This window comes from Caretta caretta, chromosome 3 (assembly GCF_965140235.1).
Source record: "Caretta caretta isolate rCarCar2 chromosome 3, rCarCar1.hap1, whole genome shotgun sequence".
Taxonomy (NCBI): Eukaryota; Metazoa; Chordata; order Testudines; family Cheloniidae; genus Caretta; species Caretta caretta.
The window spans coordinates 47,458,897-47,472,038 of record NC_134208.1 but is presented as its reverse complement, the minus strand read 5'-3'; the positions used below and the strand labels follow the sequence as shown (position 1 = coordinate 47,472,038).

At 42.4% G+C, this 13,142-nt stretch overlaps 1 protein-coding gene across 7 annotated transcripts in view; it reads left to right on the top strand.

The window, feature by feature from the left end:
- Window positions 1-13,142, top strand: part of HMGCLL1 (3-hydroxy-3-methylglutaryl-CoA lyase like 1) — a 141,296-nt gene that overhangs the window by 87,688 nt on the left and 40,466 nt on the right. For 5 of the 7 annotated variants that reach the window (XM_048845258.2, XM_048845257.2, XM_048845256.2 and 2 more), the window contains one exon: window positions 12,991-13,116. The exons of the other annotated variants lie outside the window; for them this stretch is intronic. In XM_048845258.2, the coding sequence (XP_048701215.1) occupies window positions 12,991-13,116 (126 nt within the window). The remainder of the gene's footprint in view (window positions 1-12,990; window positions 13,117-13,142) is intronic. 7 annotated transcript variants of the gene reach the window in all.

Genomic DNA, 13,142 nt, shown 5'->3' with positions numbered 1-13,142 from the left:
TCTTTGGTGCTTCTGAAGAAAGGACATTTGGCTTTATATTTTGTACTGATAAGTATTAAGTTTCCAGATCTAGTTGTAAATAAGTTAATGGCATCTGAATGGAGAATGCAGTCCTTGTTTCCCAAATATGGCAGAAGATAAATATGCACCTGTATAATCAACATGATGTAATAAATGCCAAGAGTTCTTTTTGTTTGAGCATATTCTTTGGCAATTTACTCCTCTTTATAGTGAATGTTTTATCAATAAATATCAGTGAGCAATAGTTGAATTTCTTCTTACATCCTGAGTGATGAAACAGACTACTCTAATGCATAGTTTCATACAAAGGATTACGAAAATATAATTAAACAAGGGCCTAAAAATAACAATTGTACAAAAAACCTTCTAAGATCATACCTTTTAGTCAACATCTGTAATTCATTACATAGTTTGTTTAGCTAAGACTGAAAATAATTCTTGCATGTAAATATATAATTATGATGAATAATGGGGATATATATTTTATATGGATACAGATAGAATATATGATTGGTTTCTGGCATGACATTTATCTTCATAAATGAGGAAAGGAGTAATAAATCACTTATGAAGAAAAGTGTGAGCATATACAGTATATGGTGAATAAAAAAGCATACAATATATCTTCTAATTAAAAATAAGTGAATGATACCATGCAAAATGGAAAAGTATTAAACTGGAGTTCAGACTCTTGCAGAGTCTGGCAGGATATTTGTATTCATCTGAAAAAAGCAGGAAAATAAATAAAAGTAATGAATTTATGGATTACATTGAGTTTAAAGTGGTTCCCAAATTCTAAATAGTGAGCTACATGGTTATAACACGTTTCCTAGTGGAACTATCAGTAGGCTCCTTTGGAATACTTAAAGGAGCCTCTTTTGGTTTTGGTTGCAGAACAAGTAGCCCCAGGAACTAGTAGTCCTGTTCTTTTCCCCAAAACCTAGTTGCTGACTGAAACCAACAGCAACCAACTGAAAATTCCAGAGTTTTGCTAGGTCAGCAAACTGTCTCCTGAACAGAAGAGAATCTGACTATTAAGGAGAGTGATTTAATACGTTTCTGCTGGCTAGTGCATCCTGGTATTTCATTAAGGTTGATCTGCTAATGAGAGCAAGAGGAATGATATATGTCCAGCATCAACTCCCAATTTGGGCACTGTCTAAACAATCAGTTCATATTGTCATGTTCATCAGGCCCAATCTGCAGTTCTTACTCAGGAAAAACTCCTAATGCATAAAGAAAAGGAGTACTTGTTCTTGACGTCTGATTTGTGTCCATTTATTCTTTTACGTAGAGACTGTCCAGTTTGACCAATGTACATGGCAGAGGGGCATTGCTGGCACACGATGGCATATATCACATTGGTAGATGTGCAGGTGAATGAGCCTTTAGTGTGGCTGATGTGATTAGGCCCTATGATGGTGTCCCCTGAATAGATGTGTGGACATAGTTGGCAACGGGCTTTGTTGCAAGGATAGGTTTCTGGGTTAGTGGTTCTGTTGTGTGGTGTATGTGGTTGCCGGTGAGCCAGCAATGCCCCTCTGCCATGTACATTGGTCAAACTGGACAGTCTCTACGTAAAAGAATAAATGGACACAAATCAGATGTCAAGAATTATAACATTCCAAAACCAGTCGGAGAACAATTCTCTCTCTTTGGTCACTCGATTACAGACCTAAAAGTGGCAATTCTTCAACAAAAAAACTTCAGAAACAGACTCCAACAAGAGACTGCTGAATTGGAATTAATTTCCAAACTGGATAAAATTAACTTAGGCTTGAATAAAGACTGGGAGTGGATAGGTCATTACACAAAGTAAAACTATTTCGCCATGTTTATTCACCCCAGCCCCCACTGTTCCTCAGACGTTCTTGTCAACTGCTGGAAATGGCGCACCTTGATTATCACTACAAAAGGTTTCCCCCTACCCCGCTCTCCTGCTGGTAATAGCTCACCTTAAGTGATCACTCTCGTTACAGTGTGTATGGCAACACCCATTGTTTCATATTCTCTATGTATATAAATCTCCCCACTGTATTTTCCACTGTATGTATCCAATGAAGTGAGCTGTAGCTCATGAAAGCTTATGCCCTAATAAATTTGTTAGTCTCTAAGGTGCCACAAGTCCTTTTCTTTTTGCAAATACAGACTAACACGCTGCTACTCTGAAACCTGTCCTAATGCATAGTAACTTTAGCTGAGTAAGTAGTGGAGGATCAACCCAGATTCTGATTAATTAATGCGTTTTAAGATAGCACTGATGAACTAACAGATTCTGTGATTGAGCTAATTCAGGTTGGTGGTGCTTTAAATCTATCTGCTTCAGAAGCAGATATTCATAGTAATAAGAACTGCAGGACTCTAGAGAAGTGCAGGGGCAAAACAGATGACCTGGGGGGAGGGTACAAGAACTAGATCCTTCTATTATAATAAAAACAGACATATTTTGAATTAGAGAGCAGAGATAATGCTTGAATTTAGTTCTTGTGGCTTGTCATCTCTACAAAACTATGTGACCGAGTTAATAACCATGTAATTTACAGTTGCCTCATTGATACACAGACAATATAGTGACAGAAAATTAAATGACTTCCTCAATGTCCAAGACATTATCTAGCCCTATGGTTGAGTCACCAGTCTAGTATTGTTTATTTCCTGTAATATTTCTGTAAAGTGCTGGTGGCATTTTTTTAAATGGTCTTTCAATAGTAAGATTAGATGTGCTGCAAGAACTCAGGGCAGAAGGGTGGCTTCAGGGGGGACTACCATGTAGCCCAACAGAAAACAGAAGAAAACTTAATTCTCTGAGCCTAGCCTGAGGTAGGAAGAAGGGATGTTGCTACTTGAGGAGCTTCTGGGAAGCATGGGAGGTTTTGCCATCGGAAGAAAAGTCCTTGGAGGGTAGCCCTGCATATTCTTGACTCCTTGGCAAGAGAGAAAGGGGGGTTCTAGACATTAAAACATCAGATTACACAATAATATCCATGAAGAGGGGCCATTCTGAGGATAGATGTGGCTCAGCAGCTATCAATCTGTTGCTGCAGCAGGCTTGGTCATCAGACACCTTCTCACATTACAGCTGGCTGCTGGTTTCTCAGGCAGCTGTCCGCATGGAAAGGGATCTAGCTCCCTTTCCTCATGACTTTCTCTGGGAGAGAAAGATCATCAACATTGCTGTCTCTAGCCAGGACAGAGCTATTTTCAGGAAGCTGCCTGTGTTTCACCACAAAGGAGCAAGTACAGAAGAGAATGTGGTGAGTGAAAATATGATAGATGAGATTTTGAAAATTAACCCATAATTTTGTATGCTTCAGCTTTTGGGAACTCAATTTGACACACATTAAAGAGGCCTGATTTTTAGAAAATGCTGAGCAACCGCTTTCTGGAAACCTTTGTGGCATCTCAACTTGGGCATCACAAACAGTGAAGTGAATTCTATCCTTACTTTTGCCACAGACATCATGTATGATGCTGAGAAAGTAATTAAAACCCAAGGTTTTAGAGGTGACCACTGACTGTTACATCTTTACTTATTTTTGTAATATACACAATCTTAAAAATGGTGAAATTGATGGAATATCCTCTTTAATACACATTTGCAACTAACATTAGAAAAGAAAACGAACATCAATTGAAACCATAATTAGCATTTTTAAATATACCATAATGGGCTTCACATCCCCCGCTGGCTGAGCTGCAGGTGTGTGTAGTTTGAGAGAGAGCCTGGGGGATTGGAGAATCAAAACAAAATGTTCTTTTGGTGAGTTATGCCACCTGTCACCAGCCCTAGGGGAGAGTTCTGACTGTGTTAAAGTTAGCTGGATTTTTTAGACAATGTGGTCATGCCTCATTCCTTAGGTTACCTGTGATGTTAGAAAACCAGCAGCAGGACTGAGATGGTCACCTGCTTTTGTGACATCAGACCACTGGGGTACCTCCTCTCCCTTCATGTCAGGGAGAGAGCTTAGGAACCCCAACAGACCAACTGATAGGGACTACCACCTGGGGAGGATAAGACAGAACTTGGGTACCTTCACCAGCTGTAGGACTGAATGGAGCTGATCCGTTAGCACATCCAGGAGAAGTGGAAGTGCCAGAAATCACAGTACAATGTATAGGTCTGGGGGAGACACAGTTTGCTCCAGGTGAGTGTCTGTTCACCTAAGAGAAAGCCGGAAGACTTCCAAATCTCATTGCTGCCTGTGATGGTCATTGCACCATATTAGAGAGACTATTGGTCGTGGTTCATTGAGTGGAGCTGAATTGGTGGAGGACTGACTAGCTCCCTATCAATCCAACAGGGGACTTGGCATCAGATCTGCTGTCATAAATATAAAGGGAAGGGTAAACCCCTTTGAAATCCCTCCTGGCCAGGGGAAAGCTCCTCTCACCTGTAAAGGGTTAAGAAGCTAAAGGTAACCTCGCTGGCACCTGACCAAAATGACCAATGAGGAGACAAGATACTTTCAAAAGCTGGGAGGAGGGAGAGAAACAAAGGGTCTGTGTGTCTGTCTATATTCTGTCTTTGCTGGGGATAGACCAGGAATGGAGTCTTAGAACTTTAGTAAGTAATCTAGCTAGGTACATGTTAGATTATGATTTCTTTAAATGGCTGAGAAAAGAACTGTGCTGAATAGAATAACTATTTCTGACTGTGTATCTTTTTTGTAACTTAAGGTTTTGCCTAGAGGGGTTCTCTATGTTTTGAATCTAATTATCCTGTAAGGTATCTACCATCCTGATTTTACAGGGGGTGATTTCTTTATTTCTATTTACTTCTATTTTTATTAAAAGTCTTCTTGTAAGAAAACTGAATGCTTTTTCATTGTTCTCAGATCCAAGGGTTTGGGTCTGTGGTCACCTATGCAAATTGGTGAGGCTTTTTATCCAACATTTCCCAGGAAAGGGGGGGTGCAAGTGTTGGGAGGATTGTTCATTGTTCTTAAGATCCAAGGGTCTGGGTCTGTAGTCACCTAGGCAAATTGGTGAGGCTTTTTACCAAACCTTGTCCAGGAAGTGGGGTGCAAGGTTTTGGGAAGTATTTTGGGGGGAAAAACGCGTCCAAACAGCTCTTCCCCAGTAACCAGTATTAGTTTGGTGGTGGTAGTGGCCAATCCAAGGACAAAGGGTGGAATATTTTGTACCTTGGGGAAGTTTTGACCTAAGCTGGTAAAGATAAGCTTAGGAGGTTTTTCATGCAGGTCCCCACATCTGTACCCTAGAGTTCAGAGTGGGGGAGGAAGGAACCTTGACATCTGCAATGGGGAAATAACATGGAAAAAGAGGGACTGGAGCCAGCTTGAGTCATCAGGCTACTGAGGAATCCAGTATTGTTCCTGAAGTCAAACCTCCAGGTCCCTCAAACAATGGACACCTGCTGAGCAATCCCTGGCCTTCAGGCCACACCCAGAGGATTTGCAGGCCCACCCAAGACATACCTGTGTTGTGTGGGTTCTCAGGGCCATGCCTACCCATATGGAACTACTGCTTCTACTGTGGGAGGCCAGCACACCGCAGTCAGAGCCAAATGTGTCTGTGGTGGGGTGGGGTGGGGTGTCTTCCTCGCCCCACTGGCTGTATGGCAGGTGGTGAAGTTTGAGAGAAACTGAAAATCAGGAAATGTTTTTGTGGTGTGTGTTGGTGGTGCTGGCACAAGCTCTAAGGGTGGCAGGTGCTGCTGTGTGAGGTCTCTGGCTGCAGTGTAGTCTCACCTCATTCTTTTGGATCCCATTATGGTACAATATTGTAATAATAGTAATATGGATTAAAGAGTACTGCTGTGCTTTTCAGTCCTTTTTTTACACAATCCTTGCTACATATTTAAACTTTCAGAGTCTATTCTACTGGATAGATTTTTTTTTTCACCTCACTGAGGCAATTCATAGGAAAAAGTTTTTTCTCTTTAATACACAATTACAAACTAAAAATATTCATTTGGAATTGTTTGCATCTTGAAATTAATATCCTATATGCAAGTGTAAATAACAGTATTGTCAAGGAATTGTCTATATGTCATATTTAACCAGTATATACCATTTAAAAAACAAGGAAATTCCCATCAATTAAAAAATCATTAGGGATGCTTAAGGAAACATCCATCCACATAAACCCTTAAAAGCAAGGAAATGTCCAATTAAGACGTCCTTTCTTTAATACACCTTAACCCCCCCACACCACAGTCGTCACAGACACACTGCAACACAAAACCTTAGCTTCGGCCTCAAACCTCCTCCTGGGAAACTAACACATCACATAGTTCAGTGATGCATGGATGCCAAATGCATATGTCTGATGATGAGTTTAGCGTTAAAGTTTGGGGTTATGGTATGATTGTGAGGAATGCAATGTATGTGATCTTTTGGCACCATGTAATATAAGAACATAAAAATGGCTATATTGGGTCAGACCAATGGACCACCTATATCACCCATATCTTGCTTTCCAACAGTGGCCTGTGCCAGATGCTTTAGAGGGAATGAACAGAACAGGGCAATTATTGAGTAATTCACCTCTTGTCATCCACTCCCAGCTTCTGGCAATCAGAGACTAGGGACACCCAGAGCATGGGGTTGCATCCCTGACCATCTTCGCTAATAGCCATTGATGGACTATCCTCTATGAATTTGTCTAATTCTTTTTGAACCCAGTTATACTTTTGGCTTTCGCAGCATCTCCTGGCAATGAGTTCCACAGGTTGACTGTGCATTGTGTGAAAACGTATTTTGTTTATGTGTGTGAATATAATCTGTAAGCAGCTGGTATATCAAAGAAAATCATTCTTATAGAGAGATATTGATCACCTACCCCCACCAAAGCCTCTCCAGTTATGTCTCTGTCCATAATCCACTCTTTCAACTCTCCATCCATTCTCTCCTCTTCTCTTCCACAGCCCAATCAATTCACTGCCCCTTATTAATTCTCTGATGTCACCCTGATCTCCACAAAAATTCTCTGTATTTTTGTCATAGAATAAATTATCTGCCCCCACCCCTCCTCTGCCCACAAGCCCAGTCAGTGCTCCCTCTGCCCACCAACATTCCCCAATACATCCTCTGGCCCGAGATCTCGGCCCCTAATTAATCACTTCTCTGTAGCTGATCCCCAAGGTTCCCATACAGTTGCTTCTCTACCTATGGCCCTTCATATGCTCCTAATCAAATATTTGCCCCCAAACTGTAATTTACCAATAATCAGGCCTACAGTTCATCCCATACCCCAGCTTCTTTAACAGGTCATATTCTACCCCATCACTCATTCCAATTCTCACCCCACCCCCACCCCCCGCCAGCCCCTGAGCCTGCCACATCCACTACATTTCACTATAAACTTCCTAGCCTCACAACTCAGTCCATCCTCTGCAACCTACTCGCCACTCAACTCATCCCTGTGGCCCTGCTCCTCACTCAATCCATTCTCTGCACACATCCCTTAATCCATCCTGTGTGACCAACACCTTGTTCTGTTATATCTGAATGACACCCATGCGCCTCTACTCAGTCTCTCTGCAAGACCCTTCAGTCAGCTGATTCTGTTTCCACCAGCAATTTGATCACCACCAACCCCAGTTGTTCCTCCTCCTCCTGCTGACTCAGCAAAGTTATCCTCTACCAAGGCTACCCTCAGGAAACGGATCCTCACCTGAATTTAAATGATGATCCTTGGTCCAATCCCGGCCCTCAAACTTATCTTAAGGGCTTGTTTTCTTTGGTTGACATGAGAGGGGGAGGGGAATGGGTCCCATGGCTGCCCTTAGTTGCTCTTTAGGGACGGGGAACACCTTGGGGTGTATATCTTTTACACTCTACCCGCTCTGCCTAAGCCATGGCATCTCCTGCTCCTCCTGTTGGCTTCCTAGTGTTCTCATTGCCTGGCAGGGGAGCAGCCATAATCACTGTAGGAATATGGCAGGATCTTCTGGACAAAATAATCTGCCACATTGTAATTAAAGACTGTATCACAGTGCATACTCACAAAGGGGAACATGTTACATCTGTACTTGCAACCTTAATATTGGCATTTCCTCATTTTTGAGTGCTTGACTTTGCCAGTTGAATGCTCCTGTAGTCTGGATTTCTGTATGACCTTTTCAAGATTTTAAAAAAAGCAAACTGAAAAAAAACAGAACTCCATCGTATAGAATCATACTGATCTCCATCCCTACCCATGGGACATCAGCAGAGTTGGAACCTTCAGATCCACAGCACAGACCTCTACCACTGGTGCGATGGAGTAACTGATAGTAATAGTAGGCAGGTTTCAGAGTAGCAGCCATGTTAGTCTGTATTCGCAAAAAGAAAAGGAGGACTTGTGGCACCTTAGAGACTAACAAATTTATTTGAGCATAAGCTTTCGTGAGCTACAGCTCACTTCATCGGATCCTGGTGTACCAGCCATTTAAGGGGGATGAGACACTCACTTTACCAGTGGGTTTCACAACCATTTGCTCTACAGCAATTGCAAGGAAATACTAGCCAAGTCCTTACCGTCCTGGGCTGGGTATGCTCAGTGCAGATGGCATCTACAGAGAACTGCCAGACTGTAACCATCAAATGGTCATTTTCAAAGGCTTATAACTTGGCCCAATCTCTGTGGCTTTTCATGGAGAAAATAAAAGGCATCTCTCTGATCTCAGGGGTTCCCCAAGTTTCAAGTTCCTTCTCCAAATCATGGACCTTTAAGAAATATTTTATAATAACAAAACCTCATATTTTTTCAGCAACTCATTCTCGGAAATGGCTGAACCTATTTTTAGTGAACCTTTCCAAAACACTTCAGCCTGAGGCAGAGACCTAGTGTGAAAAATTTCAGGTCTACTGTTTGTTTGAAAAGTAAAAAGCAACTGAAAATATGGTCTTACGATTTAAAGCGCGAGGCAACCGTAACTATAAGTGTCACTGCCAGATTTGTCTATAATAATGGGTCAGAGGCTATATGAAAAGATGTGTGCAAGAGGTTAAAAAGAACATGCCACATTGACCAATGTTTTGCAGTTCTCTTTCTCATGGCTTGGTTGAATATTAAGTTTCTTTCGGGAGCAAAAACAATTTGTTGCTGAATGTATTAATTTCTCAAAAGTGACTGAAGCAGGAGCTTTGTAGATTTTAATGTAACAGTGACACCATGTGGCCAGTGGTGTATTGGGCTTTACATTTCAAAGCATTATTTTCTTGGTCAAACCTAAGCATTAGTATCACAGCAGAGAGAAAAAGAAGCGGAAGGAAAAACCAGAAAATTACAACTTTTGCCATGGAAAAGAGATGCAAAAAGTCCCATTTTATTGCTTTGCACTTTTAAAAAATATGTTTTAAATTGTTGAAATGCTAAAATAGTATCTGTTGCCTAATTACTCTTCTATTGAAACAAAATACATGAAACAAAATTAGCTAGACCATTCCATTCGGCTCAGTCATGGCAAGGTCTCTTCTTAGGGAAGAAGTTCACAGAGGGGGCATTCTAGAAACCTTGGGAAACCCAGGGATCAGATGAATAATCAAGATCCTTCTAAATGTATAATGTCAGCACGCAGAGTGATTCCCTTTGTGCTGTAACCTGGGCCATCCTGATACCGTAGCTCGTTTGTGCGTCCTACAAACTGGCTCTCCCCAATGACTACTCTGAAACAATGGAAGGGAGCTGTAACAGGTTATAGCAAGATTAATTACTGGAAAGGTTTATGCTTGGAAATACTCCATTGATAGATGGAAACATGCCACATAATAGCAGCTGCTCCCAGTTCTGCCTTCCACAAGATATGCCCTTGTCCCCCAAAGCCGGAGGAGCCCCACATTATGTTGGAACTCCAACAAGGGCAAAACCCATCTTGCCTTGTTGTCAATGTGTTAAATTCTGATGTGGTGAAAATGCTGACAGTGGCCCTGCATTTCCTTTTATTTTTGTACACGCCGTACCTGATATGCTATGCATTTCCCAAGTGGAAAATGGATAGAGCACTGAATGAGCATGAGAGAGTTCAATTACTGGCTCTTCCACAGAGTTCATGTGCAATTTTTGGGCATCTCACACTGTGCCTCAAACAGTGTTGCCAGCACATGTCATTATATTATTGATAGTTTTGTAATATTTAATATTGCTCTTAAAGGCCTATTTCTGGACCCAGGTGATTATGAATCTCAGTTTTCATTTAAAAATAATGTTACTAGCTTGTGTGATAAGCTTGCAAATATTTTCAGAATCTCATGGTTTTAAATCTCTTTGTTTAGTAAAGACCAGACTAATGATTTTTCAGCACTTGGGGAATGCAGTATCCTCAACTCCATCTCTAAATGTGAGATGATAATACATTCCTACCTTACAGCAACAGATTCATATTTGTAAGGTGTTGGGACACTACAGTCAATCATTCAGAACCCTTCAAACCTGTTCAAGCATCAAACAATCATCAAAGAGACTGGATCATGTACATTTTCACTACAGGACAAACTGTTGGTTACACACATGCATGTTCGGATATAAACAACTCTGTGAGTGTTTGTTACAAATATTTGCCACAAAATAGACACAATTCAAACTCTCATGATTTCCTAGCACAATGTAATGCATGTCAGCAAGTGACACATAGCATGTGCACCTTTTAAAGGTCTGCTATTGGCAGTGAATATGTTTCAAAAACTGCATGATCAGATTGCTGAGTTCCTTAACTCATGATCTCTTCTATTAACAGGGTAAATATTTTCCATGTGCTGAAGAAAAAGGCCTTGTTTTAAACACTTGACACCCACTTTTAGCCCTTCTTTTGGAACCCAATATGCCTTAGAAGAGCATCAAAAGAAAACAGTTTTGCAGCAGCTGAAGTTTACTAAGAAGTTACTGACTGAGTATAACTTTAGACTCTCTGTACGTGGACAGTGTTTGCAGCAATGCTAACCCAAAAAATAGCCTTTGGTTTTTAACGCTATCAGAGTGAAAATTATATCTGTGTTTTGTCTCAAGATCTTGTGAATGGGCCACTCAGGGTATGTCTACACAGCAGCTAAATGCCTGTGACTGGCCCCTGTCAGCTGACTCAGGCTCACAGGGCTTGGGCTCTGGGGCTGTAAAATTGCAGTGTAGACATTTGGGCTTGGACCCATCATGTGGTCCCAGAGCTTGGGCTCCTGCCCAAGCTGCAACATCTACACCACAGTTTTACAGCTCTGCAGCCCAAGCCCAAGTCAGCTGACACGGGCGAGGCATGGGTATTTAATTACTGGGTAGATATCCCTCACGTCATGAGCTGCAGTGATTCTGGGCGGAAGCCAGAAAATTCATCTTGTGTGCTTGCCTTCAAAAAGAAAAACCATATGCAAGAGAAGATGGATGGATGCAGCTGCTGAGTCTACTGTTGTTAATTTTACAGACATCTTGTTAGAGATGTTTATAAATAGATTTTGAAGGATTACATTTTTATTTGTAAATGTTGGTAAACTTCAATTTCACCATACACAAACCGATGAAAAAATATTTCCATCCATCATAACTGAAATGTACAGCTCGGCAAAATAAGAAGAATGCTGCTTGAGAACTTATTAGAGTTTGATTTAAGGATAGTTACTTGGTATATTTTGACATGTTCAACTCCATGTCCTAATGACTGTTTGTTTATTTATAAATATTGGAACAATTTCAGCAGGAGAGACTGAGAGCGTCCATTCAAGCATATCCCATAGTCCTGTGATTAGGGCATGGAGGTTTAACTCAGAGAGGGGAAAGGGGGAATTGAATCAGGCTTCCCACGCGCTGGGACAGTGCTCTAACTCTGGGCTAAAGGTGGTTGCTGTTGTTTGGGAGGGGGGGGGGAAGGGGATGTCTCTCTCCCTTGGCTTTTTGTGAAAAAGACCTTGGGGGCCTAACTCTAGGAGGGGGTTCACAGGAGTGAATGACATTAAATGAACAGGGGCTCTGGAAGCATGGCAGATGTGACATCCATATACTCAATAGCTGCTTTAAGTCCTAGGGTGAACTTGTGGAAGAGCATTTGACATTTCTTCTGTAGCCTAGGGACAACTCTGTGAGTAAGGAAGAAAAATGTAGGAGTTCAGATCTTGTCTTTTCTAACTGCTGTTTAAAATTTCCATATACTACCCTTATAATTGGCATGGGGAGGGCTAGATTCACAAAGGACTTAGTCACTTAACTGCCTCTACAGCAGTGGCTGATTAGCCTCTGGGTCAATGAGGCCCGTGCCCAGGGGCCCCAGCCAACTGGGGGGCCCCAGAAAAAAAAATCCACCACCAGGTGGCGGAAGCCCAGAGCCCTGGCCACTGGGTGGGCAGGAAGGGCAGGGCAGAGTGGAGAAAGCCTCCACGCCGTGACACCACTCCCCAGCAGAAGCACTGGGCGGGTGGGGTGGGGGAAGTCCCCAGTGTCCTGTCCCCAGCAGAAGCCCTGGGGCAGCAGGGGAAATCCCAGCACCCAGACCCCCACTGCAGCCCTGGGACTGGAGGAGTCTTGCTACCTGCTGCGGCCTCAGGGCTGGGGGAGCGCTCATTCCCTTCTGCGGCTTGGGACCATGGCAGGGAGACAGAGCTTCTCTGGTCTTGGCGCCACGGGGTGAGGGGGGCGGAATGTGGGGACCATGTGTGGAACAGGGGTGGGGCACCAGGACAGGGCAGAAAGGGATGGGCTGTGGGTGGGGCCACAGATGGAAGAGGCAGAATGGGGGTGGAACCACAGGTGGAAGGGGTGGCAAAGCCCCCCCCCCCACTTGCTCTGACCCAGGGCCCCAGGAAACCTTACTCTGCTGTTCTCTAGTCAGAACCCCCTGAGTAGTATCCCACAAAGATCCTTGCACTATTAAGGACATCAGGCCTGGGCTCAGTATATGGTATGCCAATTAAAGAACAAAGCCCATTGGTTACAAATGTATCCTTATCTTGTATTACCAATGGTAACTACTGTGTGCTGGTTAAAATTGTAATTTCTGAATAGCGCTATGTGATAATGTTGCATTTGTATCTTATTGTTTTCCAGATGGGAGTTGGTGTTGTGGACTCTGCTGTGGCTGGATTAGGTGGCTGTCCATATGCGAAAGGTGCTACTGGAAACGTAGCTACGGAGGATGTTCTATACATGCTTAATGGGTTAGGGATAAATACGGTAAACTATTGCACATTTATGTTAGC